At 46.0% G+C, this 27,842-nt stretch overlaps 1 protein-coding gene across 5 annotated transcripts in view; it reads left to right on the forward strand.

Moving 5' to 3' along the window:
* The window catches only part of LIMS1 (LIM zinc finger domain containing 1), a 78,602-nt gene that overhangs the window by 38,487 nt on the left and 12,273 nt on the right, over positions 1-27,842 (forward strand). For 2 of the 5 annotated variants that reach the window (XM_040425064.1, XM_040425066.1), the window contains exon 2: positions 20,029-20,188. In XM_040425064.1, coding sequence (XP_040280998.1) covers positions 20,029-20,188 — 160 coding nt within the window. Of the gene's footprint in view, positions 1-9,495; positions 9,717-17,721; positions 17,979-20,028; positions 20,189-27,842 lie in introns of those variants that run through there. The other 3 variants (XM_040425065.1, XM_040425067.1, XM_040425063.1) reach the window with 3 other exon arrangements.

Consider the following 27,842-nt stretch of genomic DNA (forward strand, 5'->3'; position numbering starts at 1 on the left):
AACCCCGCCCCCTTCCACCGCCAGCAGATTCGGACCACTGCTAATGAGAATACTTACCTTTCCTGGCGTGCGCGGCTGTCTGACATGGAGTCCGCAGGAGAAGGACCACGTCTTCTTCCCAGCATGCACTGGGATGGACCCGACGTTACACACAGTGTCGGGCAGCGTGCTGACTGTGTGTGCACGCAAGGCCCTGGTCAGTGCGCGCGGTGCCGACGGGAGGCCACGGAGCGGCGAGTGATGGCCGGCTTCACTTCACTCACGCGCCGTGATCACATGATTAAAACAAATCCTCAATGCAGGGAAATTGTGTTGAGGATTTTTTTGCGGACACGAATAGGCAGTTATATTAAAGGCTGTCCGTTCCGCAAATTGCGGAATGCACACGGACGCCATCCGTGTTTTGCGGATCCGCCATTTGCAGACCGCAAAAAAAGCGGAACGGTCGTATGCATGTAGCCTTACATTGAGTAATCGTTGCAGCCCTACTTCAGTACTTTGATCAGTTATTTCCATCAGTGATTGTGAGCCAGATGATCAACCATGTATAAATATAGTCTTAAAGGGGTTGTCCAGGATTAGAAAAATATGGCTGCATTCTTCCAAAAACAGTACCACCCCTGTCCACAGGCTGTGTGCGTTATTGCAGCTCTGCCCCATTGACTCCAATGGAGCATAGCTGTAATTCCAGACCCAACCTATGGACACGGGTGGTGCTGTTTGTGCAAGAAGGCAGCCATGTTTTTCTAATCCTGGACAGCACTTTTAAAGGGATGTCCAGAATTGAGCAGGAACCCCTCTTATAGGGGATGTCCCACCTTATCCTGAATTCTGCGGTGCTCTTCTGGCAGAGGAGGCCTCAGTCCTAGCAGCACAACAGGCTCTTCACAGAATATTTACTACTGGAGCACTGCCGGGCAAGGGTGTCTCTTCTAGGAATTCCCTCTGAGAAATGAAGTAGTCAGCCACAGATTAATACCGACTTTTATCCATGACCTATCAATGCCTCCCCCTTTACAATGCTGTGACGGGTCATATGATAACTGATAATGGCAGGAATTCTGTCACAGCCTCTGACTAACTATGACCAGAGCAAAATCATTTGTGGCTTTTCATGGAAACAAAGTCCAGCACTGTCCATCTCCAGTTGTACTTTTCCATATAAAAGCCATAGAAAACAATCTTGCATTTTATTTTTTGCCTCTCAAGCTGAGGAGATATCCTGGAATAGAAGGGCTGGTGGCTCGTCACCACTACATGTCCATCAGACACACCGACCTGAGGAAGATCCTCCTTTGCCGCCTGCTTCTTCTGTGTAGACATCAGGCCAAACTGGTTCACACAATGTCGCCGATATAACTAGTGTTGAAGAACGCAAAATTTGATCCCTCCTGGCGAGGCTGCCTAGTCTCTGGATGGGGGACAATTGCTCTGTTCGATATTTTGTTTGCGCAGCTACAGTCAGCATGTTTCTGATCTGGACTAGATGTATTGCCGAGTCTTGTAACCCAATTAAGGATCAATAGATGCGAAACGCGTGGCACAAATAAAATGTCATTCCAAATAGAGCAGCTGTCTCTGTCCAGTGGGAGCTGTGCAAGAGGGGGTCCATTTTTGTGTTATCTGACTGCAACATTTTTATATCATTGACATGCCAGTTTTATAGGGGCAGAACAACGAAACAGAATTGCCAGATCTGAACCATAACTGAACCTAATGGCACCAGACAGACCCGGTTGACTAGAATGACATCCATTGGGTTTCTGTTAGATGAACTGTCCAATATTTGTAACAAAATGTGCAGTGGAGGCCCTGAACAGAGCCTCTGATAGACATTTTAAAGAGGTTTTCTGGTCATTTTTGTATTGATGGCAGATCCTCAAGATGGGCCATCAAAATCTGATTGGCAGGAGTCCAGCACCCCCACTGATGTTCTGCAGTAGCCCTGGCGTTGTCTTATTCCAGCTGATCAGATATTTATGGCCTGTCCTGAGGACCTGATTCCCTTCTGATGGGAAGTTCTCCTTTTTATCCTGAGTTTCCCTCTTTAATTTAGAAATATCGCTTTCTTATTCTGGGTCCACGTTGTTCTACAGAACATTTTTTTAACCAGGAGAAGCTTTCCTGTAGAAGTTTAGGGATTTAATAGAAACATATTTTACGTTCTCCTGATCGCCATAACAGGTTTTGTATATTGAAATACTTGAGGAACATATGAATTTCAGTTTGTAGACTAGACTACATGTTGGCCACCACTGGGATACATAAAAAAACTAACGGGAGATTGTAATCTCAATCTTGGGCCAATTCTGCATGTGGTTTTCATTCTGTTTGCTGTACGACTTTTTGCCCGGGGCGAAAGCCGACATCTTCTCTGAATGCAACCAGATCCCATTATCTGGCTAAGACCTCTTGCACACGACTGTATGTATTTTGCAGTCCGCAAAAAACAGATCCGCAAAAAATATGAATGACGTCCGTGTGCATTCCGTATTTTGATGAACCGAACAGCTGGCCCTTCATAGAACAGTACTATCCTTGTCCGTAATGCAGACAATAATAGGACATGTTCTAATTTTTTGCGGAACGGAAATACGGACATACAGAAACGGAATGCACACGGAGTAACTTCCGTTTTTTTTGTTTTTTTTTGTGGACCGTATACAGAACCATTTATTTCAATGGGTCCACAAAAAAAAAAACGGACACAGAAAGAAAATACGTTCGTGTGCATGAGTCCTAAGTCTGAGTTCACACTTCAGTTATTTCCATCAGTGATTGTGAGCCAAAACCAGTAGTGAAGCCTCCACAGAGATCAGGTATAATGGAAAGATCTGCACCTGTTCTGTGTTTTTGACCCGAACCTGGTTTTGGCTCGCAAAAACTGATGGAAATAACTGACAGATCAGGCTACGGGATTTCTGAATGAATATGTGAACATACCCTTAAGGGCTCGTTCACACGAACGAACGTGTGATGCCCGTTGCCATATTGCGGACAGCATTTGCGGATCTGCAATACACTGGCACCGTTCCGTGGCCATTCCGCATCACGGATGCGGTCCCATTCATTTCAATGGGTCCGCAAATCCGGAGATGTGGAATGGAACACTACGGAGCGCTATCTGGGGTTCCGTTCCGTGCTTCCGCACCGCAAAAAGATAGAACTTGCTCTATATTTTTGTGTAACGGAAGGATCGCGGACCCATTCAAGTGAATAGGTCTGCAATCCCCATGCGCCTGCCCCACGGACGGTGCCCATGCATTGGGGACCGCAATTTGCGGTCCACAGCACGGGCTTCACGCGTTCGTGTGAACGAGCCCTAACCTTGTAAGGGCTCGTTCACACAAACCTTTTTTTGCGTTTTCCCCCCCAAAAAAACGGAATGTACTCCGTATGCATTCCATTTCCGTTTTTCCGTTCCGTTGAAAGATAGAACATGTCCTATTATTGCCCGCAAATTACGTTCCGTGGCTCTATTCAAGTCAATGGGTCCGCAAAAAAAAACAAACAGAACACATACGGAATGTTCTCTGTAGATCATGCGTTCCGTTTTTGTGGAACCATCTATTGAAAATTTTATGACCAGCCCAATTTTTATGTAATTACTGTATATGCCATACGGAAAAATGGAACGGAATCGGAAACACTACTGAAACAAAAAACGGATCCGTTAAAAACGGCCCGCAAAACACTGAAAAAGCCATACGGTCGTGTGAATGAGCCCTAATGGCAATATGCTTTTCAGCTCTAAATTGTATTCCGCGTGCTGCAGCTTTGAGTGTTCCTTTCACATGGTTTGAGAGATTGTGCTTTATACATTATGGGAGGAATTTTAGAATTTGCAGAATGTCGCACAACTTTTGGGCAAGCGAGCCAACAAAGTCAGAGTCCTATTTTCCAACGTTTTGAAGCCAGAAGTCTGCTGTGCAAGTTTTGATAATTTACCCCCCATGTGTTGAAATATTGTCATTCTCATGAAGGCCACCCATGTCCATACACCCTCATAGGCCATATAGACAGCACAGAGGGAGGTCCACCACTTGGGAATGGAGCACTACTCTGTAAGAAGCTCCTGCCCTAGTGGACCTGGTTTCTGCTGATGACGAAGGCTGATCACCATCAGGTTTTACTCTAATTAAACAAAGACGTGTATGTCAGATGGAGATCACGTACCTGGTGGGAACATACACACATGCTGGTTCTTGGGTGGCAGGATAGAGGCATTGCTGTGACCACTGGGCAAGTGAAGAAGGTGCCTAATGAGGTGGAGGCTGATGGGTCAACTGGGGAAGTGGTGGGGTTTGCTGTGACCCTCTCTGAAATGATACAAATATTCAGGTGCAGTGATGAAGGTGAGGGACTAATGGCGGGTTTACATGAGCTTATTATCAGGAACAAATATTCTTATAAACGCTCGTTCCCGACAATTGGCCAATTTGTAAAGTAGCATTCACATTGGCGTTTTGGCTTTCCGTTTGTGAGATCCGTTCCACAAGCGGTCCAAAACGGATCAGTTTTGCCCTAATGCATTCTGAATGGAAAAGGATCCGCTCAGAATGCATCAGTTTGCCTCCGTTCAGTCTCCATTCCGCTCTGGAGGCGGACACCAAAACGCTGCTTGCAGCGTTTTGCTTTCCGCCTGACAAAGCGGAGCCAAACGGATCCGTCCTGGCAGTCAATTGGGACGGATCCGTTTTCTCTGGCACAATAGAAAACGGATCCGCCCCCCATTGACTTTCAGTGGTGCTCAAGACCGATCCGTCATGGCTATAGAAGACATACTACACCCGGATCCCATTCATGATGGATGCATGTGGTTGTATTATGGTAACGGAAGCGTTTTTTTGCAGATCCATGATGGATCCGCAAAAAAACGCTAGTGTGAAAGTAGCCTTAAAGGGGTTCTACAGTTTGCCTAAAATCTAAAAATGCTCCACATATTAAAAGTTAAGACGCATTTACAATGCGCCGATAAGCAGAGAATTATCGTGAAGGAAGCATTGCTTCCCGATGATTGCTTGCTGTCGGGGAAGGTGAAGAGCTGAATTTACATAACGCCATTACCACCACTATATAGGGATGAGTGATGGCTACTGCACAAATTCATTGTTTCTAGGCAGCAGAGTCCTCCATTCAAGTAAACAGAGCTTAGCCCCGCCCAGGCAAGTTGATACTAGACGTGACGTGACGTCACTGGGCCAGTGAGAAGGCCGCGGTGCTGCTGGAGTGCCGCTGCCTTTTCAAACAGCTGATCAGACACCCGGGACCCCCGCCGCTCAGATCCTGATGACTTATCCAGAGGATAGATCATCAGTTTAAGCAAACTGCAGAACCCCTTTAAGTAATTTTTCGTACAGGCACCTTATCAGATGGTGGTGTGTGAACAGGACTCAATGAATTTGTGCAGTAGCCATCACTCATCCCTATATAGTGGTGGTAATGGCGTTATGTAAATTCAGCTCTTCACCTTCCCTGAGAGCAAGCAATCATCGGGAATCAATGCTTCCTTCACGATAATTGTCTGCTTATCGGCGCGGATTAGATTTTAGGCTATTTAATTTATTTATTATTTGTTATTAAAGAGGTTGTCTCACTTCAACAAGTGGCCTTTATCATGTAGGTAAAGTTACTACAAGGCTCTTACTAATGTATTGTGATTGTCCATATTGCCTCCTTTGCTGGCTGGATTCATTTTTCCATCACATTTTGCACTGCCTGTTTCCATGGTTGCGACCACCCTGTAATCCATCAGCACTGGCTGTGCTTGCACTCTACAAAAAAAAGTGGCAGCATCTCTGGTGGCCAGGACTATGTGATCATGGATAGGCCGGTGCTCTTTTCTGTAGTGTGCAAGCACGACCACCATTGGTCGATTGCAGGGTCGTTGTAACCATGGAACCGGCAGTGTATAATGTGATGGAAAAATAAATCCAGCCAGCAAAGGAGGCAATATGGACAATCACAGTACATTAGTAAGTGCTTTGTATTAAAGGGGTTGTCTCATCAAAGACAATGGGCCATATCGCTAGATTATGCCCCCATTGTCTGATGGGTGCGGGTCCCATCTTTGGGACCTGAATCTACACCGAGAACGGAGCGGGGAAAGGCGGCGGAGGGCGCACTGCACATGTGCAGCTGCCCTCCATTAATTTCTATGGGACTGCTGAAAATAGCGCTGGCTCGGCTATTTCCGTCAGCCCCATAGAAATGAATGGGAGTGGTGGCCGCGCAAGCGAGGTGCGCTCCCATTCACTTGTATGGGGAAACCTGGGGTCCTCCAGCCACAGTTCCCACCTCTGGGACCCGCACCTATCAGACAATGGGGGCATATCCTAGCGATATGCCCCCATTGTTTATGATGGGACAACCCCTTTAACTTTCTTTACATGATAAATGCTATTTGCAGAAGTGAGACAAACCCTTTAAGTACCTGCATCTTTTGCAGTAAATCCTCATTCATGACATGTCTGCACATACTATCTTCCATAGTGCAGAGCAAATGTTTTGACTAGTATTTCCATGCAGACTCTGCATAGCTACATAACTCAGATGCTGTATCTCCACATGGGAATCGTGGTAGGGGAGATGCGATGCAGAAGCTGTATCATTCTATGTATTCACCATATTGGAACATGAAGCTTACAACTGATGATCTATCCTCTGGATAGATAATCAGCATCTGATCGGCGGGGTCCGACACCCGGGACCCCCGCCGATCAGTTGTTTGAGAAGGCAGCGTCAATGACAGTAGGGTGGCGGCCTTCTCGCTGTTTACCGCAGGTCCAGTGACGTCACGACTAGTATCACTGGCCTGGGCGGGGCTAAGCTCCATTCAAGTGAACAGAGCTTAGCCCCGCCCAGGGCATTGATACTAGTCATGACGTCACTGGGCCTGCGGTAAACGGCGAGAAGGTCGCCGCGCTACTGCCAGCGCCGCTGCCTTCTCAAACAGATGCTGATGATCTATCCAGAGGACAGGTCATCAGTTTGAAAGAACTGCAGAACCCCTTTAATGCAGTTTTTCAAAAATTCAGTTACTTTGCCGGAATACCTCTTTAAGTGCAGAAAATCCGCAGAGCAACACGGTACGAGAATTTCAGAATCTCGCCCACACTGTGAGGAAGTTGTCCTGCAGTACGGATTCTGAAATCTGCAGCACGTCAGTAGTTTGAGCCTATTTCCAGTGCAGATGGCTTTTTGCAATTTAAAGGTCTGGGGGCAAATCTCTGTCAAAATCCGCAAGTGACGCATGCAGATTCTGGTGGGGAAACGCAGGAAAATGTGCATAAACGACATTACTGTGTGCATGTAACTTTAGGCTGCGGTCACAAGTGTCTGATGAGCTGCGGAGTTTAGCAATTCTCAGTCAGTAGAAACTGATCTGCGGTGCATTTCATTGCAGATTTCAACCTTTCCAATTCCAAGAATGAAATTGCGTCTAATCTGCAGCTTTTCTACAACAAAATCATCACGGTGTGAAGACCCCCTTTGTTTGTTATTTTGTTAGTTTTTTCTGCTGCAGATTAGAAGAAAATCTGCAGCTTCTCAGTCACTTGTGAACCCAGCCTCAGGCCTCCTGCACACAACCGTGGGGCCGCTGTGCCCGTGTTGTGGACAGGGCTTCTAGGTCTGGTCTGTGCCATGTCCTATCCTTCACTGCACCTTGCATCAAAGTCAAAGGTTCCGCAGCGCGGTACGGAGATCACACGGCCGGTGCCCGTGTTTTGCAGACCTGCGGTTTGCGGTCCACAACACAGAAGGCATGTGCACACAACCGTAATTTCAGTCCGCTTACGATCTGCATTCTTTGTGACCCGTTCATTGGAGTGAGACCGCAAAAGATGCGGCAGGCACACCGTGTGCTCTCCGCATCCGCATCCCAGGTCAATTTCCACACCTAAGGGGGGGGAAAAAAAATAAAGTGTACATGAGATTCGTCTAATCTCCTTCACTTTGCTGATGCTGTATTAGGCCGAATGCCCACGGCCGTGGAACATGGACTTGAGCGGTCCGTGGTATGCCGGGCTGGATTCCTGCTGACAGCAGGAGTGCACAGTGTCATTGGTTGCTATGCCGCCGTGCGCTTCATGCCGTCGCTGCACTACAGTAATACACTGGTATGATCTATACGAGTGTATTACTGTACAGCAGCGGCTGCATGAAGCGCACGGCGGCATAGCAACCAATGACGCCGTGCGCTCCTGCTGTCAGCAGGATGCCAGGCCAGGATACCACAAACCACTCACGTCCGTGTCCCACGGCCGCGGGCATTCGGCCTTACGCTGCGTTTTTTCCCCCGCACAAGTTAAAACCGTGCAGACACCCTAAGGGTACCTGCACATAGTATGGATTTTGGTGCGGGAATTCTGTTTGAAAACCTGCACCCGTGTGCAGATAACCCTGAGGTACAGCGACACGTTGTGAACATCCAAATTGTGCAGATTTTTCGGTGGATTTTGGTGCAAATGCTGCAGATGCATTACAAAGGGTGAAATCCTTAAATTGACATGCTGCAGATTACGGGTACGGCGCCACTGGTCACGAGACAGCCAGGTTCGCTGAGTAGCGGCGATCTCATAGAAATAAATGAAATTGCCATGCCCGTCGCATGAAATCCACCGCTGCTGAATTTTTTTTTGACGGGTGCAGCAATCCCATTCATTTGTATGTTATCACCGATACTGAGTGAACCTGGCTATGACTGCTGTCTTGCGACCAGTGGCGACATTTGTTGCAGAGAATTCGCGCAACGTTTTTTTGTAATGATAGTAAAAGGTGTCGTAGTGCAACATGCTGCGACCGTGATGTGACGGTCACAAAAAATCCGTTCAAGTTAGATTTTTATACATTTTTTGCCATGTCACATTGCGCATCACAAAAAATGTTGCGCCAGTTTTCTGCGTTAAGAAGTGTGACAAATATTGCTGTATAGCTGCCAGTTCTGGCGCGGACACGTCCCACAGCGTGTGGATAGGATTTGTGAAACTCTAGTAGACGCACGCTACGTACTGTATGAGTACAGGATACGTTTTTTTCGTGTGCGGTGGAAACCATGTCAGAAATTGCATTCAGATTTTAACATTTTTCCTATGCGTTTCTCTGCTGCTGTGGTTTCTAGATGTGTGGTCGGTCATGCAAGTGTTTTCTGCGACGCGTCTCCATCGCGTGTTCTAGAAGTTGTGACATTACCAGCCATGATGTGCGTGTTCTTGTGTCACTGGATGTTGTGTGCAGTGTCCTCTTATGCATATATTTCTGACATTCTGGTGTGTGGGTGACTGTCCACTTAGCACAACAATGGCACTGTGTGCGCAGAGTCGGAGGACAAAAGAGGACCCAGCCGGGCCGCCTCCAGCCTGCCTTCCAAATAGCATAGACGTCCCCTAGGTGTGTAGGTGATAAGGGGAGCATACCGTAGTGGCCTGGTAGAAGGGTGTGTGCTTGTGAGAAACAGGAAGCGACTGCTAGTGCTTCTGGCAGAGAAGCCTCCGCCTGGAACCGTGCAGGTGTGCGGCCACTCCACTCTGCTATCTCTGCAGGCTACGTCTAAAGCCGCCTGTCTTCTACACTTTCACATATTTGAATTTTTTTTGGTCTTCTGAAAAAATGAGTGCGTTGCAGCTGAAAGCCTTGACACAGTCAGACCTGTACAGGAGGAGAAAGGAGCGCCCTGACAGTTTGGGGCTCAATGGATTCCATGGAGATAAAATAAGGTGAGTCCTAGACGATCCCACTGTGTCCGTCAGGTTGGGGATTTCCTACTGAATTCAGTAGTGCAGTGAAAATGCTGGCTGCAGTCCTAGTCCGCTCTAGCACTGGCATAGTGGAGTGCTTGCGCTTCAGGGGTTAAACTGCACATGCGAAGTGTCCAGCACTGAGGTGTTGGTATCTGGCGTGGGTCTCGGGTCTTGCCCTGGCGCTCTATCCTGGAGGAGCATGTTGGATCTTGCTTCTATCGGCTGCACGCAGGCTGCCAGCGCTGACTGAAGGGGCTTTGCAGAGAAGAATGTGGTAGAACTACTTCTGACCTCCCATGGGCAGGAGCTGGAATGCTTCTTCTGGATGACTGCATGGAGCAGGGGCCGCTAACGCTATGTCCTGCGTTCCAGATACAATGGCGCAGGCTGAGGTGGACAGCTGCTAGGTTTTAGAAGCAGGAATCGCTCCCGTTACCTGAATATAGCAATTATCATTATGATGTCATGATTTTTTCCTAGAAATAGTAACCCAGGAAAAAAAAAACTTTAGATGACCAATTAATTGTCATGGATAATTCTGCATGTATGGGACGACCGATTGTCTTCTACAATTCTATTAATCATCTCCCAACTTGTCTGATTGTACCGTATTACTAGTTCAAATGTGTGCACAAAATCATCTTCGAGATAGTTAAAGGGGTAGTCTGACTTCAGTATATGACATTTATCATGTAGATAAAGGTAACACAATGCACTTACTAATGTATTGTGATTCTCCATATTGCCTCCTTTGCTGGCTGGATTCATTTTTCCATCACATTATACCCTGCTTGTTCCCAGAACGGATACGAGGTGGCCAGAACAGGAGCTGCTGCGCATGCGTGCTTAGGTGAACTTCCACAGTCCCAGCCACCAGAGAAGGCGGCGCTTTTTCCTATAGTGTACAAGCACGACCACTACGGCTGGATTGTAGGGTGGTCGTAACCATGGAAACGAGCAGTGTATATAATGTGATGGAAAAATGAATGAACCCAGCAAAGGAGGCAGTATGGACAATCACAGTACATTAGTAAAAGCCTTGTAGTAACTTCCTCTACATGATAAATGCCATTGGCTGAAGTGAGACAACCCCTTTAAAGGCTATGTCCAACTTCACCGATGTGCATCCCCATGGTAACCGACATAGTATAATATAGAGGGTCATTTATAAAGGGACTTGTGACTTTTTTTGACTGGCTGTGTGACAATACTTAGTCACACGGCCAGTTTTACGCCATATTCGGATGGCTAATAACAGTTATGAGACAACCCTATTAAATAAAAAATCCTGTTCACTAATTCTCTTCTAAGCCGTCAGTTTTCATGTCTTTCCGTTAAAGCTCATGTACACGACTGTTGGCTGTTTTGCGGTCCCACAAAACACTGATGCCAGCGGTGTGCATTCCACATTTTCCGAATGTTGAGTACGGCCCCTCCTATCCTCGTCCGTAAAGCGGACAATAATAGGATATGTTCTATATTTTTGCAGAGCGGACATATGGACACCCCATGCATACATCAAAAACGGAAATGGGCACAGAAAACAATTAATTGGTGTACATTAGCCCTTGAAATGGTTTTCATCCTCAGGGGGGGTCATCAATATCTGATCTTGTGGGGTCTGACACCCAGCATGCCCACAGATCATCTGTTTGAAGACATTAGCCATGTGACTGATCGACGGGATGTCGCCGGACCGCCGCAGCCTCGTCAAACAGCTGATCAGGAGGGGTGTCGGGAGTCAGACCCACCAATCGGATAATGCCATATGTCACTGTTAGTTTACTGGTTATGTTCGAGCGTAACCTTTGTGTGTGGGCGGCTGCCAAGGTGCCGTGCGCGTTTCCTGCTCTCTGTGTGTGACGAGTTATGGTGTTACTGACACATGGCTACTGTCCTCCTCGGTGCACTCCACTTTTTGGGTGACTTGACCATTTAAATTTATTTTTTTCAAGGCAAATTGACAGTGGACTCCACAAATGCGCTAGGTTTAAAGGGAACCTTTCCCATTGTACACACAGTCTTATCTGCAGGCAGCATGTTATAGAGCAGGAGGAGCTGAGCAGACTGATAGTTTTATGGGAGGAGATTTAGTAGAACTTGTAGTTTATACATGTATCTTTGTTCTTTCTATGGTGAGAAGTGCAGGACACATTCAGTATATATGCTGTGGCATCAAGATTCAGTCCCGTCAGTTTTCTGCTGCCGCTGATGGTCAACCTGACGGAACGGGATCAGTTACAGAGGATCAGTTAGGATCCTTTGAGAACCAGTGTGAACAGAGCTTTACTGAGGCCATTCTGCGTACCATCTGTAGAACTGGGTGAGGAACAGGATATTGAGTAGGGTGTGAGTACGTGATTCTGTGATTAATCATTGGTGACATGCGGTGATGTGCATGCAGTCTTTTATTGATGGCAGTTGCCAGAATGACAGGAATTGCTGGATCTCTAGGCTCAGTCCTCAGTGTACATGTCTGCGAATCTCTTCTCCCTGCCACTCCGTTCATTCTCTATGGGACTGGCGGAGATGACAAAGTACAGTGCTCCGCTATTTTTAGCAGCCCCCGCCCCCCCAGAGAATGAACAGTGTGGCCTACCACTCCCATCAGGACGAGAACATGGGACCCCGTTCCCAGGATCACGTGGATAAGATAGAACTCCTACTTGGCACAACCCCTTTTAAGGGGTGTCCCCCTCTCAGCCATTCATGCCTACTTTCAGAATACCCGCCGCAGGTGGCAGGCAGCTGTGCTTCGCTGTTATCGTAACTCCCATAGAAAGAAATGGGAGCTAGAGAAACGGCATAGCACAGCTAACTCTGCTGTTTCCGTAATCCTGGCCTCCGCATGCTATAAATGGCTGATGGGAATACCCCAATAATGTAGGCATGGTGGCACCACAAGGAAGCTGCATTTCAGAGCAGTGATATGCATGGGTCTTGGTGGTCTTTTGGCATTTTATTATTGTACTACCTGGCACTGGCCAGCGGCACAGGGGGGCATTGTTCTTTTTCTTGTCTTTGCTTTTATTCTGTGAAATAAGCACATAGGTGTGAATTTACGAAGACTGGCATCAGGTGGAGTAAGGTATAGAAAATTAAGCGGTCTGGGCTATTTGTGTGGCAGAAATAGGACTGGATGAAAACTATGGAGGAGGTTTATCCTCTCCCTTGTGCCAGAAAAGTGGTTTTAAAAAGTCTCAAGGTTTGTGTTTGTGACTTTTTAAATGCGACTTTTTGAAGAAAGAAAAAAATGCAAATCCCAAATTTTACGCCAACCTTAAAACTTAATTCCAAAAGGGGGAGAGGCAAGGGGTGTATCTTCATTTACACTAGATTTCTGTATAGGCGCACAGTGTACAGGAGGAGAGGCAAGGGGTGTATCTTCATTTACACTAGATTTCTGTATAGGCGCACGGCATACAGGGGGAGAGGCAAGGGGTGTAACTTATTTTTGCCAGGAAACTGGCGTGAATGATAGTGAATTTGCTAGGACTGATGTCCTCTGTCACACCCAGGTGGCTGCAAGCACCTAAATTTAGGTGCGCGGGCGTTCAAAAAGACACACACCCGCTTTTCAAAGAGATGAGATACAGTGGTCACCATTTTCTTAGCCTGATGAAGTGTATTGTGTGCTGTCACTATGGTAATTAATATCTGCCATAATGTTACATGTAAACCCAGCTTTAACATGTGATATCAGTATGTAGTAGTCATGATGACTGGAGAGTGACCTACCTGCGGTGTAGCATCAGGTACATAGCCACAGGTAGACACACACTGGATGTCTATCACATGCTGCAAGGGTGTAACGCGTTTTGTGCCTTTTTTTTATTAGTAGCCCAAGGGTGTCAGTATGTGAAGCATGCGGCCTCCTCCTCCACATGCCATGCCTTACTGCACAGCAGCTATTTTTTTCCATGACATGTAGCTTGAGGGACTTGTTTTTAGTTTCCAGTTCACATGTAAAAGAATCCTAAAATTGGAGATTGTAAAAAATAAAAATCTGATGGGACGACTAGTAAGGCATGTTCGCTACTTTTGACACACGTATTTGGTTTAAAACTGACCAGGACCATGCCCAGCCGCTGGCACACGGGTTTTTGTAGGGTTAGGCAGCAACATGCCAGTTGCCAATCCCATCAGTTCTCCTTCCCAGAGATTTCTTGAAGGTTATAGCCCATAATACAGCAGTAAATATCTTCTCACATCCTTCCTGATGTTCTGTCCGCAGAGGGGCGGCCGCAGTAATCCGCAGGATGATCCACGTATGCTGGAGCGGCTTTATTGTGTGGGGTGAGATCTCACAAACGGTTCAAAACGGATCAGTTCAGCCCCAATGCATTCTGAATGAATAAGGATCCGTTCAGGATGCATCAGTTTGGCTCCGTTCCGCCTCCATTCCGCTCTAGATGCGGACACCAAAACGCTGCTTGCAGTGTTTTGGTGTCTGCCTGGCGATGCGGAACCAAACAGATCCGTCCTGAATTACAATGTAAGTCAATAGGTAGCGCAGAGGTGCAGCAGCCTCTAGGAGTAATGGTAACGCCCCCGTTGCTCCTAGGCTCCTTTGCATATATTAAAACATCATTTTTCTCAGCAATGCGGGCATATATGAACATGGGACCAACACAGATGCCTTCAGCTGCCAAGTGCACATGCAACAGGTTTCATAGGTACAAATCTGCTGACAGATGCCCTTTAAAGGGGATGTCCAGGATCCAAACTTTTTTTTTAAGGAATAAGAAATTTAATGTTTTAAAATACAGAAAAGAAATACTCATTTAAAGTGTTTTCTGGGTTACAGAATCTTCAGGATAGGTCATCAATTTCAGATTGGTGGGGGTCCAACACCCCCACTCATTAGCTGTGTTGTTCAGCTTCAGCACTTAAAACTATACTGTGTATGGAGCACAGCGCTGTACACTGTGTAGTGGCCATTCTGGGGTACTGCAGCTCAGTTCCTTTTCGTGAACTACAGTGTATGAAACCCTCTGCTTCAGTTCCGTACACTGTATCGTTTTCAGTGCTGCGACTTTCTGAAACCGCTGACCCATGGGGGTGCTGTGTGTCGGACCCCCGCCGATTTGATATTGATGACCTATCCTGAGGATAGGTCATTAATATCTGTATACCAGACAACTCCTTTAATCCCCTGCTGTGATCAGTTGCAGCAAAGTAAGCAAGGAGAGAATGACCAGCTTTTCATACACCAGTCTTAGGCTCCATTCACACGTCCGCAAATGGGTCCGCATCCGTTCTGCAATTTTGCGGATCCATTCATTCTCTATGGGGACGGAATGGATGCGGACAGCACACAGTGTGCTGTCCGCATCCGCATTTGCGGAGCGCGGCCCCGATCTTCAGGTCCGCAGCTCCACAAAAGATAGAACATGTCCTATTCTTGTCCGCAGCTTGCGGACAAGAATAGGCATTTCTATAGGGGTGCCAGGCGGGTGTGTTGCGGATCTGCAACACACCACAGACGTGTGAATGGAGCCTTAGGGGGCATTCACATGACCGCAAACACGGATACAGCCGCATGCGTTCCGTATTTTGCGGATCAGCACTCCTGCCCTTTGTTAGAAATGCTTATTTTTGTCCAGAAAATGGACAAGGATAAGACATATTAAAAAATGTTTTTTGTTTTTTTTTCGGGGTTGCAGAACGGACATACGGATGCGGACAACACACGGTGTGCTGTCCGCTTCTTTTGTGGTCCCATTGAAATGGGTCCACATCCAATGTGCTAAAAATACGGACCTTTAATCCGAAGTGTGCTGGAGTAACATGCTCCAAGTATATTACGATGCCCGTGTCTCTTATGAAATTTGGTGTTTGCGCGCCAGTAAACCAAATCTACTCCTGTCAATGGGCGGACACAGATAAGTTATGCTACTTTCTGGCAAATCTATCGAACAGGCTACAGAAGAAGGCTACAGCCCCCTCCAATGAGCCCTACCCATTTGTCCATTTTGAAAAGTGATGTCTTACAGCCAGAACAGTGGCATTAAAACTGCAGCGGATTTATTGTGTGAGTAATTTTGTTTTTGGATTTTTTTTTTCTTCTTTATTTTAAAGCATTATCTGCCTAATAATAATATCTTTGACAACCCCTTTGAGTGTGTCCTTGCTCTAATATTAGGTGCAATATCACACACAGACTATGGCTGCTTCATATATCACTCCTGCTGTCCAGGAACGGGGATGCGTTCCCCTAATTTAGAAATGGTGGAAGTAGGGTGTCTAAATGACTGACTGTTTTACTGTATTGTCCTGAAAAGCCAATATAAAAGCGACAAACCGTACTGCACTTCCTATTCTCACTTTTCCCCCAAAAAATGGCCGCCAGAGCAAAACAGAAATACCAGTGTTTTTTTTCTTCTAAATTTTCTTAGGTGAACTTCCTCTGGCTGTCTGAAGGCCGGGTTTCGTCTCATATCTGCGGCCCGCTTTTAAAAATGTTAGTTTTTAGTCGGAGGCCTGCTTTTGTGTACCTCCTGGATCCCATTTTCTGTAGAGGTCAGGCTTGGAGGTGATCTGTGTGTGCAGGCATTTCTATAATAAGCAATGCAATCCAATGCTGGAGAGTCTGGCTCTCAAAGAGAATACAGCCCTATAAGGATTTTCAGGCGTGTGCGAGGGTTTCCAGTAGAGGATGTCTGTTTACTAGACTGTTAATCTCGCCTTCTGGTTTACTTCGTCTTGTCGCACAGTAATACCGCCGACCCTGTGTGTTAACCCTGGTAGTACACATGAACCAGATAGATGGCTGAAGGGGGGTGGTGGGGGGCGCGTATATAGGAAGGAGCATGATCTGAAAATTGAATGCTAGAAGTTTGCAAGGCAAATCCGTCATGGTGTTCGTTGTTTGGCCAGAAAAAATAGGAGCAGTTTGCTACTGTAGTCCCACCCTCCAAAATTGACTGTCCGCGTTTTTTGTGGAATGAATGGGTCTGCGTGTGTTCCGCATTTGTTTGCGGATAGGATGCGGACCCATTAATTTTAATGGGACCACAAACAATGCGGACAGCACACCGTGCTGTCTGCATCTGCCTGTCCGTCCCGCGAAGAAATAGAACATGTCCTATCAAGTATTGGCATTTTTGCAGTGCAGCCCGCAGAAATAGCCGGATGCACTCGGCCAGTATATGTATTTTGCGGGATCAGCAGGCTGCAAAATGCTTGCGATGATGTGCAGAATCCTTATTTCTCTCGAGTGTCTCTATATCTTTGCCTGGCATCTGAATTTAGATTGTAGGTAGTGTTGAGCGAACCTGTTTTTTAAGTTCTGCGTCCAAGGTTCGGGTTATCGAAGAATCCCGTTATGGACTCCAAATTCCGCTATGGTCTGTGGTAGCAGAATCCATATCGGGATTCTTCGATAACCCGAACCTTGGACGCAGAACTTAAAAAAACAAGTTTGCTCAACACTAATTGTAGGCCCTTGTGAGAAGGCTTCTCTCTCCTGGTTTGTTTCTTTGTTTCATTGGACATTTCCTCAGTTGTAAAGCACTGTGGACTATGTTGGCGCTATATAAAGATGATTATTACTAGGGCTGAACAGCTGGCTAGATGGTAATAGGAGAAGGAGGACCAACGCAGGAATCTTTGCCTCTGATACTCAACTGCTTTAGGTACAATTTCTCCTGGAGATGTCATTTCATTACACATGGTGTCTGCCACCAGTAAATGTCCACTTTGTGTTATGATCTGGTTGTCTACTCCAGCTAAAGTTAGACAAGGAGATTCCACAGGCCAGGAGATGTCTCCACAGAAGAACCATAAACCATTCTTGGCTCTGCTCTTACTGTCAGGCTCCCACCCTGTGGGGGTGAAGAATTTTAACATCAACAGCCGTGAGCAGGCGAGTCCCACCTCTCAGGGTGACGTGCTCTCCACTCCACAGCCTTAGTTGGAATCTGTGCTCTGGAATGTGGGCAGCGCTGTAATGTATCTCCCACTGCTGGAGTACAGTCTGGAGCACTTGTTCCAGGTCCTGCCGTCCTCTAACAGCTCCGAGATCTTCACAGCTAGCGGGAAATATAACATGATGGACGTTCAGTCCAGGATGCACCCCGACATTCCTGAAAATGGAGAACTGCCTCCTATGGAGGTCACCAGTGATTTTGTACCCCAGGAAGGTGGAGGAGAGGATGAGAAACCAGTGTCCAACCTGCAGAGGAGACGCAGCGATGTCAAAGTGTACAAAGAAATCTGTGACTTCTATGCCAGATTGTAAGTGGAGATGATGCGCCTTCTCCTGGATTATCGACCGGATTGGCTCATTTCTGTGCATGTCTTGGGTGAAATATTTTACCATTAGTTTACACCGAGGAAACGATGGTGATGAAATCAGGAAAAATGCATCAGATCCAACCTGTAAGATTGAGGCGATGATCAGTGCATGTTTACGGCCAAAAGCTTGCCGCCAGCCTGGAGCCTATCGGACCTGCCTGAAGGGTCAGCACCGTACAGCTGGGATTGTAAAGGGCTCTGCTTGAACGTGGTTAGAAGACCATATTGACCTAATCTTGTGTCTATGGCTGCTTCTCCTGAAGATCTCAGGATCATTTTTTTTATGTTGATCTTAATGTATGGTCTTATGGTGACAGCTATGTCCACAACTTGGGTGAAAAATGATTAGATTTTTTTTTTTTTTTTGTAGAAAGACGTGAAAGGTATATAGCTCAATATCCCTATAAGTACACTGAAGTGCCAGGGCACACGGACAAGAAGAGTTGTCATGGGGACACAGGATCAAAATCTCTTCTCGCTGAGGCCAAAGCAGGAATAACACATTTACTGTTTTTTCACCGTTAAAAATGCACAACATGTACTTGATCAGTGATGTACATGACCATGCCCTTTATCTTCCCTTCTTACTGACTGGTCTACGCACTTTCATAACTGGATACTGCCAGTCTATGGGACAAGTCAACCTAGACTCATACATCCTGTGATCCGTGCCAACACGCCATATGATCTCCCCTCCTTTTCCTTTCTTTCAGTTATTTTTGGGTTTGTGTTTTAGCAAAACAGAATTTCCTTGTTTTCTCAGTCCCTGGTCACCTCACCCATTCCTGTAGTCTGACCAGAGAGCCAGGACAGGTTCTGGTGGCCTGTGTACTGTCATTTACTGGAAGCTGTGGATATGTTGATGTCTCTGATGCAGTGAAGTGCCCGCCTATGCCAGCTGTTAGCTTGCAACCTTGTAGTTATGCTTCATTTTCTCCAAACATAGTAGCATTATGCCAGTGATGCTTGGAAAGCCTCCGCTGCGTTGGCATCTGATGGCATTCTCCCCAGTAAGATTATGTGCTGTCATCATGTTTACATGCTCTTCCCTTGGGCACTCACTTAGGCCTCATGCACACTTTTGCATATTTTTTTTTTTTTTCACATCCAATCCTCATTTTTTGTGGATCGGATGCAGATTCATTCCTTTCATTGGGGCCGCAAAAAAATGTGGACATCACACTGTATACTGTCCGCTTCTGTATGTGCACGTGTATCCCACAAAACAAACAGAACATGTCCTATTCATGTCCATTTTGCGGACAAGAATAGGCATTTTGACAATAGGGCGAGCGGAAATTGCAGACCGCAAAATACATATGGTCATATGGTATGCATGAGGCCTTAGGTCAGTCAATGCTTTTCCGTATTTTTATGCCTAAATTACACCTAGGTACCTATTCAAAGAGGTATCTCCCTAGAAAGAGAACCATCTCGCTATCGTGATGGTTCTCTTTCCTTGGGAGGTATCTCTTTGCATATAATTTTCCCATGGACCATTACCGATAAGTCTCCATACCATGAAGCACTTCCAGTAAGTCTCCAGGACTTATCTCTAAGGAGATTCAGCACTCTGCCTAAGCCTCCTAGATACCTACAAAGCTATGATCATACACAGTCCTTATACTGTGCAGCACAGTGTAAATACCCTGAGAAACCCGGTTTTACCCCCTGGGTTACATGTAGCACAGGTTCTAGATGGTGTCCATTTAGATGACAATTTATTGAAAATGTGCATTCGCAGTTAACTTGAAATGATAGAAAAGATGGTTTTCAGGTCAAGTATCAGACACGCCTTGAAATAGATAACCAGAATGTTGTCCAGTTTTCAGGGTCCTAAATAAAGGAAGTGGTTGGGGGATGATTTCCGTCATCATCTCTCCCATATATACGGTACCCTGTGGCATACACATTTTAGGTACACCGCGTGTTTGCTATTGTTACTAGGGATACAAAAATCCCATCGCTAACGTCTCCCCTTCTCTTACAGCAACATGGCAAATGCTCTGGCGAATGCGATGTGTGAGCGCTGTAGGTCTGGCTTTGCCCCTGCAGAGAAGATTGTGAACAGTAATGGAGAACTCTACCACGAGCACTGCTTTGTGTGTGCACAGTGCTTCCAGCAGTTTCCGGAGGGGCTCTTCTATGAGGTAACAGCAATATATTTATACCATCCTGGCTTCCCAAAAATAGCCAACCGGCTGCCCCTGTCTATTTCCATGTTATTGTAATGTGAAGGGACAACCCTCGCCATTTTACTTAAAGGGGTTGTGCCATGGCAGATGTAAAAAAAAACATATGGAAATCAGACATCATATAGTACATGACAATCTCTTTCTAACAAAGCTAGAACCAGCCCTGTACCTCACATGGGTCCAGAGATCTCCCCATTCATTGCTCCGATTGCTCTGCTAGATTTATTTCAGGGTGCCAGCCCAGGGATTGTGTCCTTTCTGCTACAGCTCTCTCCCAGAAGATATGGCTGATGACAGTTGAAGATTTAAACTGAGCGCGTGCGACCACCTTAATGAGGTGGACAAAAAATAAGTAAAAGAACAAATTGCAGGTGGCGCTATAGAGATTTTATTGAATAGCTTAGTTGCTAAATTTTTAATTACTTGCAATTACAAAAGTATTTGGATCCAGGTGCTTGTTTGAAAAAAAAAAAAGTAAAATATTTTTCCTGGCAGGACCCCTGTTAAAGATTTTTATCAGAAAGTGAAATAATGCTGTGATTGCTGTGTATGGCCCTTTAAATAGGTTTTTCTTGCACCATACAGTGTTATGTTCAGGATTAATGATGTTAATATGGATTTGGCATTAGGGCTGACTGATAGATCTGCTGTGGAGCTGGCTGTCCAATACTGGGAATCCGTTTTAGGAGCAGACTGATCATGCCGTAATGTGTCTTAAAGGGGTTGTCCGACATAACTCAAACATGAGTAGCTGGCAGGATTGTGTTAAAGGTAATTATTTAAAGAGGACCTTTCACGGTTTTGTTTTATTCTAAATAAATACCTTTTACTTGCGGGGTAAAATATCGCTGCTGTGCCCCCCTGTATTTTTCCGGCTCAGTATGTTAATACTGAGCATCGGTACAGGGAGGAGGAGACGCTAGGGTTTCTCAATGGGCGTCTCCTTCTTCCTGGCTGTGACGCTCTCTGCCCTGATTGGATCGCGGCACAGCCAGGGAGAAGGAGACACCTATTGAGAAACCCTGGCGTCTCCTCCTCCCTTTACCAATGGTCAGTATTAACATACTGAGCAGGAAAACTGCAGGGGGGGCACAGCGGGACATAGGAGTGATATTTTTTTTTAAAACATTCAGGGTGGCAGCATCAGCGGGGGGTACGCCGCAAGTAAAGGTATTTATCTAGAATAAAAATAAAAAACTGTGAAAGGTCCTCTTTAAGGGCAGTTTAATGCGTCCATTCACATGTCCGTAAGTGTTTTGCGGATCTGTAAAACACTGATACCTGCCGTGTGCGTTCTGCTTTTTGCCTATGATAGAAATTCTTAAAGGGGTTATCCAATTTCTCAAAACCCCCCCCACATGTGCCAGGCCACTCACCGGTAATATACTTACGCCGCTCCTTGTCCCTGCACCGCCGCTGCTTCTCCCTGCACATGAATAAAAAGATCCGGTGTCACCCGAACATGTTTTTTGCAGGGCTACGGATCTGGATAGCACACGGTGAAATGAATGGGTCTGCACCCAAAATTGCCGAACGGATGCAGACCCAGTACTATGGACGTGTGAATGGATCCTAAACTAGTTCCCTTAGCAAAACACTGGGTGACTTTCGGAGTCGCTCTGCTATTCATATCTTTTCCCGTAGCAATCAATGGTGGCAGGGAGCTGAGAGCTAATGAATATCAGGACTTATCAGCTCGCTCTTTAGCTCCAACGCATTGTTCAATACAAGATTTTAGAAAAATGTCTGGGTCAGATAAAGAAAATGAACACAGGAGAACAAAAAGATTCACTTTAACAAAAAAAAAACCTCCCTTTTAAAACTCCCTCCATTTTGGAACTGTAGGTGAGGATTTTTTATTTTATATTAAAGGAAATCTCCCCAGTTTCTTTTTAAACCCTCCTGTTGAGTTATGCCAGACGAGCCCGTCACTAGTCTGTCATGTCCCATAGTATGCGCACTGCAGTACCTAATCTTCATTCGGCGCGTACTTCCCAGTTCTGTGCACGGTATTGTGGGCTCATCTTGGTTCAGGCTGAGGAAACCTGCCCTTGGCAGATAACCATGACATGTTCTGCTCTCAAGCAGTGACTGACACTGGAGAGATGGAAATGAGAGCTGGGGTTAGGAGTTTTGGTCTTATTTGCTCCATCAGGATGTCCGTTCTCAGCAGACAATGCTAAATATGCTTTTTATGAGACTGTTTTCATTTTGAAGATCTACATTTGGTTTAGTTGGCATGCCAGCTGACGTGCATCTTCTTTAGTACTTGGGCACTGGCAGGAAGTTACTTATGCTATGAGGAATGTTCCCGGCTAATGTAGACAAATAGATTACTTAAAAAATATGAGCAGAACTCTAAGGGCCGGTTCACACTGAGTTTTTATTTTTATTTTTTGGTGCTGATTTTGGAGCATTTCAGCCTCCCATTCATTTCAATGAGAAGCAGCATGTGGAAAAAAGAAGCAGCATCCCCTATCTCGGGGCAGATTCAGTGCTGAAATTATTTTGGAGCAGTAAAAAACAGCTCTGTGTAAGTCCATGCGGTTTTTGTGCATTTTCCATGCTTTTTTAGTGCAGATCTGCTTCAAAAACCTCAAGCTGAAAAAACAGCTTTGTATTGAACTCATTGGTTAAAAAAAAAAAGTGAAAAATGCATCAAAAACTGCATGAAAAAAAAACATGTTGTTTTGTGCTGAAAAAAGACGTGGATGGGGGGACTGATGGTGCTGAGGACTGATGGCAGGGGGTCTGATGATTGCATGGGGAGCTGATGAGTTTTTATAAAAGAAAAAATACTTTTATTAAGTCTTTTCTTTTTAGACTACACGTTTAATCGTTGGATTAATGGATAGAATACTTGGTTACTAAAATAATCGATAGCTGCAGCCGTAGTCTATGTGATATTGTACCAGCCCAATAATTTGATTGAATAGCAGTGTAACAGATAGGCACATCATGATCACATCCAGAGGTCACACTACATTTTTCCGGAACAGTAAAAATACCCCTCTTACCATTTTTGAGGAATATTTTTAGGCGAGGAGTACGTAATTTGCAGTAATTCAAATACATAATACAGAGGCCTACACTTGTTTACATCTGCGTTGGGGCCTCTGTTGCAGATTCTGTCAAAAAGAATGAACAAAAAAGCCTTGTATGTAGGAGTTTATTGTCTGGTAAAAAGACAGATCCTGAATGGAAACCGAATGGACTCAACATGGTCAGTGGAGTGACTGGAGTCTGTTCAGCTTCTTCCCTGTCAGTTATGTGCCCACTCCAGCACTTCCGTTATTTTCGTTGTTCTGCTCAGCGGAATAGAACAACAGAAATAAATGGCGGTGGTGTGAACGTGTAAATAACCAGTCCCTCCCGTCAGCTTCTCCAACATACAGTCCCATGTAAAAAATCAACCCCTCCCATCAGCTTCTCCGACATACAGTCCCATGTAAATACCATTGCTCCCCTCCCTCCAGGATAGGGTTAATAAGCCCCTGGCAAAGTCTGGAGTGAATGCACAGCAGGTTATTGTAGCCAAGTGATGAAGTACAGAGAAGATACAGTATATTGAACTGGATTTTATCACTTGGCTATAATAGCCTGCGGTATAGTTACTCCAGGCCAGCCGCACACTTTACTAATACTCCATTTATTGTACTATGCTGGAAAATTGCGTGTGTTAAAGCAAAACTTTTGAGTTATGTAAGTGTCACGAACCAGCGGGTGTTGAACCCACTGTGCCACTGCCACGTGTCCCACCTCCTCTAAGGGTGTTGTCTAAGTGTACCCCTAGATTCTTCACAGTACGCCTGATGGTGGGGATAGACTTTCCCAAGGGGAACACCAGGTCGCTACCTCTTGAGGAGGGTAGGCACACGAGGCAGCTGGTCCAGGAGGTACCAGAGTAGGTACCAGTAGTACAAGCATAGTTAGACAGGCGGAGTCGTAACCAGGAGCAACAGTGTAGTACCGAAGGATGAGGCAGAGGCGTAGTCAGACAGGCAAAAGGTCATGGCAGGCGGCACAGGAACAGGTCAGGCAATCTGGGTCGGCAACAGGAGACTCAAGGCAAGCAGGCAGGGACCAGACGAGTAGCAGAATCCAGGAACAAGGTATAAGTCAGGAGCTTAGCAAACACAAGGACCTTGACACTGAGGCATCTGGGAAGGGGGCTTAGCCACTTTAGTACCTGCAGGAGAGCCAGGGTTGGTCAGCGAGGTCACATGACCCAACCCATGCAGCCCAGGGAGTGATGTGCGCCGCCCCTAGGGCAGTGTAACAAGAAACCAACAGTAAGCATGCTGTGGCCAGGGCTGAGTGGAAACTGTGTAGTGGAATCCTCAGAACCACAGCATGTACAGTGACAGCCCAGAACTGCAGCGGTGGACTGAAAGGATCACCGCTGAGCACGGCGCCCAGGACCACGGCGGTAAGCGGGGGAACAGTGCCGTACAGCAGCTGCTGTTACAGTAAGGTGAATGTGCTTAACTAATCTGTGCTCAGAACTCCTGTAATTATGTGAATTGTCATATGTAGAGCTGGCCATAGACATGAGATGGCAGACTCCCGATTGGCTATCCACTAGGTTTAGCTGGCAGTGTGAAGCCTCCTGCCCAAGGACTTATTAGAAGTCTGTGGGTGCCCTAATAACACTTTTTTTGGTGCTCTGCTTTCTGTGCATGTGCAGAGATTTCTTCCTTTGGATTTTTTTGATACCCCTGCTAATCTCTATAACGAGGAGTCTGAAGCACTCAGCCGAGGGCAGCTTCCCCTTACTGTTGAGCGGAGTGGTGAAGACTGTCCCGTAGACTTTCTATTAAGGCTGTCTACAGTACCGTGCTCGGCAGTGAAGAGAAGCAGCGCTCAGCTGAACACTTCAGACTCCTTGTTATAGAGATTAGCGGGGGTCTCTGAGCTGGAACCTTCGCTAAATCCCACTGCCCACCAAGACTGCTTCCCCCGCCAGGCGCCACCCGGTGAGGATCGCTCGCCACTGCTGGATTCTTCCTCCTAACTTCAGAGCGGTGCGCTGAATGGTCCGGCAGCCCGGTCAAACTAACCAATAACAAAGCTCCTTGCTATGGGAAGCTTTGTTATTGGTTATTGCAGGTACAGGCAGCATCGTTGCGATGCCTTGCCATTTATAGCGTCGATGAATAGTAGGAAAAGTCTACAAGTCCGCAGTGTTTTGCGGATCCGCAGACCGGAAATGCGGACAGCACACTGTGTGCTGTCCGCATCTTTTCCGTCCCCATTGAAAATGAATGGGTCCGCACCCGTTACGCATAATTGCGGAACGGATCCGAACCCAATGTGCGGACGTCTGAATGGAGCCTTAGGGTCCATTCACACATCCGTATGTGTTTTGTGGATCCGCAAAACATGGACACCGGCAATGTGTGTTCCGCATTTTGCGGACCGCACACTGCCGGCACTATAATAGAAAATGCATTATCTTGTTGCAGACAAGAGTAGGACATGTTCTATTTTTTTTTCGGGAACAGAATTGTGGACCCAGAAGTGCGGATCCGCATTTCCGGATCCAGGCAGCACATTTTGCAAAATTTTGCGGAACAGAATTGCGGACGTGTGAATGGAGCCTTAGGCGTATTGGTACGCCTTAGACTTTTTTAAGAAGTAAAATGGCCTGAACAGGCGTCTGTGACGCTTGTACAGGAGTTATTGTGACCTCTGATCTCCTCGTTTTATTACATTCTCCACTTTCTTTTGCCTTTTTTTTTGCGTTGGAGAGATCTCGCATCCGGACACCTCCTGTCCATATTTCCCCCCTCTATGACGCAGAGTGGAGAGTAGCTATCAAGCAGCGACCTGCACTCTGGCAGATTAATTTATATAGCTACATGTTATATTAAATTCACCATTTAATAGCGTTTGCAAAGGAAATGAGCGCAGACAAAAACTCCCTTAGCGTAATCACATAATCAGCTGTTTGTAAGGATCTTTGTCTGCTATTAAAGGGGTTGTCTGTCTAATGAGACAGAACTTAAAGCAGAACTCTAGAATTGGCTGATATTACATGTAAGCAGAACTTTGTCTTTTTCATGTCATTGCTTCTCTACTATCATTCTGTCACTCTAAACTGACAATTGGCGCAATTATCTGGAACCAGTGTTCGTAGGAGAGCTCCTTTCCCGATAATTAGCATTGTAATGTTGCGTCAGTCACTGTTCATCGGGTGATTGCATCTTTCCTGTGACACATTAATAGGATGATGTAACAGGCAATTATCAGGAGTGAATCAAATGTTCCTGGTAAAGTTTGCCTGATTTGTCCGAGGAGGTGAGAGCTGCATTTACATGCAGCCATCACCTCCTTTGTATGGGGTGGAATGATCACTACTATGATTTCTCATCCCCATACAAATTGTTTCTGGGCAGCAGATCACAGTTTACACAGTAGAATGATTTTTAGCGGCACAGGGCAGTGATCCGGAACGAGCATTTATACAAATGCTCCTCCACCAATAATAATTGACCTAATGATCTGTCTGTGTAGGGGTACAACCAGATGACGTGGTCGAGTACCCCATGGCAGTGCAAGGGCTCTAATTAATTAGGACCTCACTGATTAGTTGGTCTATATTGTTAATGGCCGTGCAGTTTTGGGGTTGCCATTTGCGGATCCGCAATACTCCCAGCCAGCACCCCCATAGAAATGCCTATTCTTGTCCGCAATTGCGGACATGCTCTATTTTTTTCTGGAGCTGTGGACTGAAAGATTGGGGGCGCGCTCCGGAAATGTGGATGCGGACAGCACACTGTGGGCTGTCCGCATCTCTTCCGGCCCCATGGAGAATTAATAGGTCCGCACCTGTTCCGTTTAATTGCAGAACGGATGCGGACCCATTCTACGGACGTGTGAATGGACCCTTAGGCCTCTTGCACACAAACGTGTTTTTTTTTTTCTTTCGTTTATGTTCCTTTTTATGCGTTCTGTATACGGAACCATTCATTTTAATGGGTCCGCAAAAAAAGGAATGTACTCCGTATGCCTTCTGTTTACTTTCCGTTCAAAGATAGAACATGTCCTATTATTGTCCGCATAACTCACAAGGATAGGACTGTTCTATCAGGGGCCAGCTGTTCCGTTCTGCAAAAAACTGAATGCACACGGACGTCATCCATATTTTTTGCGGATCCGTTTTATGAAAAAGCCATACGGTCGTGTGCAAGAGGCCTTAAAGGTCGCAAGGCCATTAACAATACAGACCAACTAAACAGTGTGGTCCTCATTTAATTAGAGCCCCCTGCGGCTGTGCCATGTGGTCATATCCCTAAAGGATCCTTGAATCATCGTTGGCGAGGAGGAGAGCATCTTGTGTGGATGAGATTGCTTGTCCCCATACAGTGGAGACGATTGCTACTTGTAAATATAGCTCTCCTCGCTACTTAACTACTGGCAGGTATTGGGAATGAATGGTTTGGTTCCGATAATTGTCTTGTAAAAGGACCTAAAGATCTGAGCATCAGAAAAAGATGTTACGCCTAGTGCAGGGCCTGATGGGGCAATGGATAACTACTGTCTTTTGGCATTGCATAGTGTTCCAGTTTTTTCTGTATCATATTATGTGCTGATATTGGAAATCCTC

This window comes from Bufo bufo, chromosome 3 (genome assembly GCF_905171765.1).
Source record: "Bufo bufo chromosome 3, aBufBuf1.1, whole genome shotgun sequence".
Lineage (NCBI taxonomy): Eukaryota > Metazoa > Chordata > Amphibia > Anura > Bufonidae > Bufo > Bufo bufo.